The 6,000-nt window shown below is 42.1% G+C and overlaps 1 protein-coding gene across 2 annotated transcripts in view; it reads left to right on the forward strand.

The window, feature by feature from the left end:
• The window catches only part of NT5DC1 (5'-nucleotidase domain containing 1), a 124,796-nt gene extending 121,132 nt beyond the window's left edge, over positions 1-3,664 (forward strand). For both annotated transcript variants that reach the window (XM_057413185.1, XM_057413187.1), the window contains one exon: positions 3,431-3,664. In XM_057413185.1, the coding sequence (XP_057269168.1) occupies positions 3,431-3,549 (119 nt within the window). In that variant the 3' untranslated portion in view covers positions 3,550-3,664. The remainder of the gene's footprint in view (positions 1-3,430) is intronic.
• The last annotated feature ends 2,336 nt before the right edge of the window (positions 3,665-6,000 follow it).

The raw sequence follows: 6,000 nt of genomic DNA on the forward strand, positions 1-6,000 counted from the left end.
CCTTGAGAACCTCCATGTCCTACTTCTCAAAGTCTACAGCTCTAAAAGTATAGAGCCTATGTGTCTTGGGAACAAAATAAGAATTGCCTACATGACAGAAAAATTCTGGAATTATGCTGAAGCAATTGGGTAGAGCCAGCTAGTTAATTCTACTAGCCTCAAGCTGTTTAGTTTGTTCAGGGTTGTTGTTTTGGGTTTGGGGTTGGTTGTTTTTTTTTAGGATAGTGGCAATATTGGATGAGTTTTGTGCTGAATTTATCATCACTGTAGGTTAGGACCAATTAGAGCCTCGCTATCAAATTATCTCTCAGAGAGGACTGGATATCTGCCCACTACCTACTTTAGGACTTTTCTATCAGGGTTAGCTGGGATGCAGGTGCCAAGATGCAGAGGTCTACCATGACAGCAGCAGTTCTGAGCATGCACAGTAGCAGAACCTGAAGAAATTTACTGGCAAAACCACAGGGAAACAAACAACTTGGAAATAAGCAACATTTGTTTGTTGGTTGTTTTTTTTTCCTGAGACTGCTTTTATTATCAAGTACTGTATCTTATTTTTTGCATGCGTTTGCATCAAGCTGTGGCCTGTGCGAGCACGTCAGTTTAGTGAAAATGGAACTGCTTATTTCTTCATGTCTGCAGTGATACTATGGATTAAGACCAGATATTAAATTAATTGCTGCTATGTCCAGAAGGCAGACTGCAGACCTGTATCACTGTTTTTTGTTGATGAGACAGTATTGTTGCACCCAGTGACACCACTGCTGTTTACATCAAAAGAAGATGGATTGAACATTGCTGTACATTTCAAATGATACTTTTGCAATCCAGGGCGACTGCATTTTGTTTTAAGTTGAAAAGTTTTCAAAAAACTTAGTTTAAATGAGCAGTCTTCATTTATGACAGTTTCTGGATTTTCTGGGGTTTTTTTTTTAATATATAGATTTTACATTCCCCCAGTAAAAACCAAATAAATATTAATTTTATCCCTGTATTCTTCACATTATTCATAGCATCATAGAATCACAGAATGCTTAGAGTTGAAAGGGACCTTAAAGATCATCTAGTTCCAACCCCCAACCACTAGACCAGGTTGCTCAAAGCCCCATCCAACCTGGCCTTGCACACCATCAGGGATGGGGCAGGCACAACTTCTCTAGGCAACCTGTGCCAGTGCCTCACCACCCTTATAGTGCAGAATTTTTTCCTAATACCTAATCTAAATCTCACCTCCTTCAATTTAAACCCATTACCCCTTGTCTTATCCTTCTCCAGATTTCTTGTAGACCCGCTTTAGGTATCGTAAGACTGCTATAAGGTGTCCCCCCACTGTGTTTTTATTTATAGTTGTTAACTAAGATTCCAGGTATGTCTTTCTGATCAGTCCAGATTTTATCAGAAATCAAGCAATAATATAAAACATTGCATGTTCTGGGCAGAGCAGATGCAACAGATGCAGCAAATAAAATCACTGCTGAAAAAAAAATGGAAACACGTGAAGATTTTTCCTATGTGAGACATAAAATCTGCTTCATAGGTGAAGAATAGTGTCAGGTTCATGCTTCATGCAACTTTCAGGGATGCCTTGGGCAACATTTTTAAACATAAGTACCTTCTGGTCATCTTCCAAAGTCAGCTTGCTCAGACAAAAGCAATATTTAAATGGATAGATTGGGGTTTGAATATGTAAAAAGGTAATTATTCTCTTTTGGAGTCTTATGCATTGTCTATTGTATGTGTTTGGTGTTTAAACTGATTGTGTAAAGCTAATTTCACAGGAAATATCAACAAAATGACCATTTTGATCCAAATGGTTCTTCTTTTCAGCATAAGCAACTCTGCAGCAAGTCTGCCCCATTTGTGCTTCTCTTTGGTTAAACTACTCTTGGGAGACTCCAGACTGCTAGACTAAAAAGCTAGTGAAAGGTTTTATATAAAAATAACTGTATGGCATGTGTTTTTATAGCTCATAAAGATACTCAGAAATACTTGCTTTCTTTTTCATTATTATTTGTTATTTTGGAAACCTTTGTTTTAAACAGAGCTGTCATAAATAGACTCAGCAGCCAGTAAATCCACTGGGCCTTCACAGACTAGAAAAACATCTGCCTGTTGTGCTGTGCTGGACTCCAACAATGAGAAAATGTACTCTGACAAGCTGAAGTAACCCACTTAATAAAGCGTAATTTACTTCCAATCAAGTCTCCTCCCAGTCGTACTTCATTCCAGCCTCTATGTGATTTTTCAGCTGGATCTAAATACTAATTTGCTTGCTTTAGTTAGGTTTAATATGGCTTTAAAGCTGCAGACCTGGATGCTGTCCTGGTGCCTGCCTGTGAATCACTTGTGAGACAGACCTGAACTTCCTGTTGTTTGTGCCAAAACTGCTAAGATCGTGTTTTCTGTTTCACAACTGCCGCTGAATTAAAAAAAAAAATTAAAAAAAAAAAAAAGAATTGTAGCACACTGATAGGCTATTATCACCCCAAACATACTCCAAAGTAAAAAGATTACAGTTGTCATTAATAAATTACTGTTCAGATGAGCTAAGTAATCGTTTTTATCTTTTGCTTCTAAACAGACAAGCTGGAGAGGAGCTAACCATTTTTTTGGCTTTTTGTTTGGTTTAGGGTTTTTCTCATTTATTCTAAGGGTGATTGTTTTGTGAATGAAGTCTCATTTGTGTGGGGCTTTAATTTGGTTTCTTGAACTTTGAATACGAGGTGAGCATGGGAAGTATCAGTTTTCTGGCTGTGAAGGTGGGTGGGTCACTGCTGGCAGCAAAGTTTTTTTAAAAAGGTACAGAAAAGAAAGCTTTGACTGTTCAGAACTATTTTAATGCATTCAGTGTTCTTTACAAACTGGAAGTGATGAGTACACCAGGTTACAAGTGCAGATTTCTAAGAATTAATACAAAATAATGTTGTTAACACTGGACTGCAGGAAGGTCTAAGAGCGGGTGCCTTTGGGGAATTTTGCTATAATAACCAAAACCAAACCCAACCGAAAAAAACAAACAGACTTTTTTGTTTTAAACACAGCCCTCTTATGAGTAGATTGCTGATTTCTAGAGAAAGGTGACAAACTGAAGTATGAATGTAAAAGTGCTCTAGTGGGAAAAGGCCATCTAGGCTCAATGAAGATTTTTGTTTACTTTTCCAGCATTAGTTAAATCATTTTCTATGACTAGCATTATTTCAGCAATCAAGGAACTGAATATCCTTTGCTGCAGTTGAGTAAACTCTTAAAGTCAATCCTTTGGACAGCTGAACACATCCGGTAAATATGTAATCACACAATCTGATTGAGTTCTAAAGCTAGTGAGCAAACAGCTCAAGGTCTTAAGAAGTGCTGCTATTCACTACAGGCTTATTTTTTATGTGATATGGGTTGTGTTGCTAATCAGATGTGGTATGTTTCTGTCTTTCAGATTTACCACTGGATTATAGATTTACACGATTTTCCTCAAATAGGTCAGCAACTGCTGGGTACTACCCAAGGCCTCCAAGAGTGATGCTGCCAAGTGAGGAGTCAGTGACTATGAAATAGGTTGCCAGCTTTTTCCTTAAATAACCCTGTGGCCCTTACTTAGACTACTGTCAAATGCTAATTGGTGAAAATGCTGTGTGATGCTTCATAAAATAGAATGATGGATTAAAGCAGACTCCTGTGTAGACCTTTGTTTCACTTGTTTCTCTAGTCCATCCGGAACAGGTGAGCAATGCATTCTTCTCCAAATCTTCCAACCACCACTACCTTTTGCAAAGTGCTACTGGCTTTTTGTATGCACTGCCCAAAGCCTTCAAGAAATGTAATAATAATAACTCATCCCAAGTTACATCCTACAACTTCAAGGACATTTTTGCTACCATCCCTATGTAGATGTGTTGGGGGAGGTTTGTGTTCCATCCCAACACACCCAGTCAGTTGCCAGAACCTGTAATAAATGCTCGGAGCACTGTAGAGATATCCCAGCCACTCCAGCCAATGAGCTGGCTTCATTTGGAGCTTGGCTCAGATGCCTCTATACAAATGCCCGTAGCATGGGGAGCAAACAAGAGGAATTAGAGATGTGTGCACGTCTATGGGGGTATGATATAATAGGCATCACAGAAACATGGTGGGATGGCTCCTATGACTGGAGTGTTGGAATGGAAGGTTACAGGCTTTTTAGAAAAGACAGGCCTGGCAGGCAGGGAGGGGAGTTGCCCTTTATGTTAGGGATAGGCTGGAGAGTATGGAACTCTGTCTGGAGACAGGTGAGCAGTTAACAGAGTTTGTGGGTCAGGGTTAAAGGGAGAACAGCTATGGGAGACATTACTGCAGGGATCTGTTACAGACTGCCTGATCAAGGAGAACCTGGGGATGAAGCACTCCATAGACAGATAGGAAAAGCCTCACACTCACAGGCCCTTGTTCTCATGGGTGACTTCAACCACCCTGACATCTGTTGGAAGGACGGTACGGCCCAGCACAAGCAATCCAGGAGGTTCCTTGATTGTGTGGAAGACAACTTCCTTCTGCAAGTAATAGAGGAGCTGACAAGGAGAGGTGCCGTGCTTGACCTCGTGCTCACCAACAGGGAAGGGCTCGCTGGAAATGTGACGATCCAGGGCAGCCTTGGATGCAGCGATCATGAGATGCTCAATTTGAGATCCTTGGGACAGTGAGAAGAGCGTGCAGCAAGCTCACTGCCCGGGACTTCAAAAGAGCAGACTTTGGCCTCTTCAGGAACCTGCTTCGGAAGGTTCCATGGGATATAGCCCTAGAGGGCAGAGGGGCCCAAGACTGTTGGTTGATATTCAAGGATCACCTGCTACAAGCTCAGGAGTGTTGCATCCCAACCAGAAGGAAGTGCAGCAGGAGGGCCAGGAGACCTCCTTGGATGGATAAGGAGCTGCTGAGGAAAATTCAAAAGAAAAAAGAGGCTTATAATAAGTGGAAGCAAGGACAGGTGGCCTGGGAAGAGTACAGGGATGTCGTCTGGGAAGCTAGGGACCAGGTTAGGAAAGCTAAGGCTCAGTTAGAATTAAACTTAGGTAGAGGTATTAAAGATAACAGGAAGGGATTCTACAGGCACATAGCAAATAAAAAACAGACTAGGGAGAATGCAGGAAGCTCTCAGGAGAGCTGGCTACACAGGATGTGGAGAAGGCTGAGGTTCTGAATGACTTCTTTGCCTCGGTCTTCACTGGCAAAGGCTCTGACCACACCACCCAAGTCTTGGAAGGCAGGTGCAGGGACTGTGAGAATGAAGACCTTGGGCCCATTGTAGGAGAGGATCTGGTTCGAGACCATCTTAAAAATCTGAATGTGCACAAGTCTGTGGGTCCTGATGAAATCCATACACAGGTCCTGAAGGAGCTGGAGAATGGAGTTGCTAAGCCGCTGGCCATCTTATTTGAGAAATCATGGCAGTCAGGTGAAGTTCCTGATGACTGGAAAAAGGGAAATATAACCCCCATTTTCAAGAAGGGGAAAATGGATGACCCGGGGAATTACAGACCAGTCAGTCTCACCTCTGTACCTGGCAAAATCTTGGAGCGGGTTCTCCTGGAAGGCATGCTAAGGTACATGAAAATCAACAAGGTGCTTGGTGACAGCCAGCATGACTTCACTAAGGGGAAATCCTGCCTGACCCATTTGGTGGCCTTCTATGATGGGGCTACAGAACTGATGGACAGGGGTAGAGAAATTGATGTCATCTACCTGGACTTGTGCAAAGCGTTTGACACTGTCCCACACAGCATCCTTGTCTCTAAATTGGAGAGACATCAATTTGATAGGTGGACCACTCAATGGATAAAGAACTGGCTGGATGGCCACACACAAAGAGTTGTGGTCAATGGCTCAATGTCTGTCTGGAGACCAGTAACAAGTGGCGTCCCTCAGGGATCGGTGTTGGGACCGGTCTTGTTCAACATCTTTGTCGCTGACATGGACAGTGGGATTGAGTGTGCCCTCAGCAAGTTTGCCGATGACACCAAGCTGTGTGGTTCA

The sequence above is a fragment of the Pezoporus wallicus genome, unplaced genomic scaffold (assembly GCF_028554395.1).
Source record: "Pezoporus wallicus isolate ANWC-B61680 ecotype Strahan unplaced genomic scaffold, APGP_CSIRO_Pwel_v1 contig_7505, whole genome shotgun sequence".
Taxonomy (NCBI): domain Eukaryota; kingdom Metazoa; phylum Chordata; class Aves; order Psittaciformes; family Psittacidae; genus Pezoporus; species Pezoporus wallicus.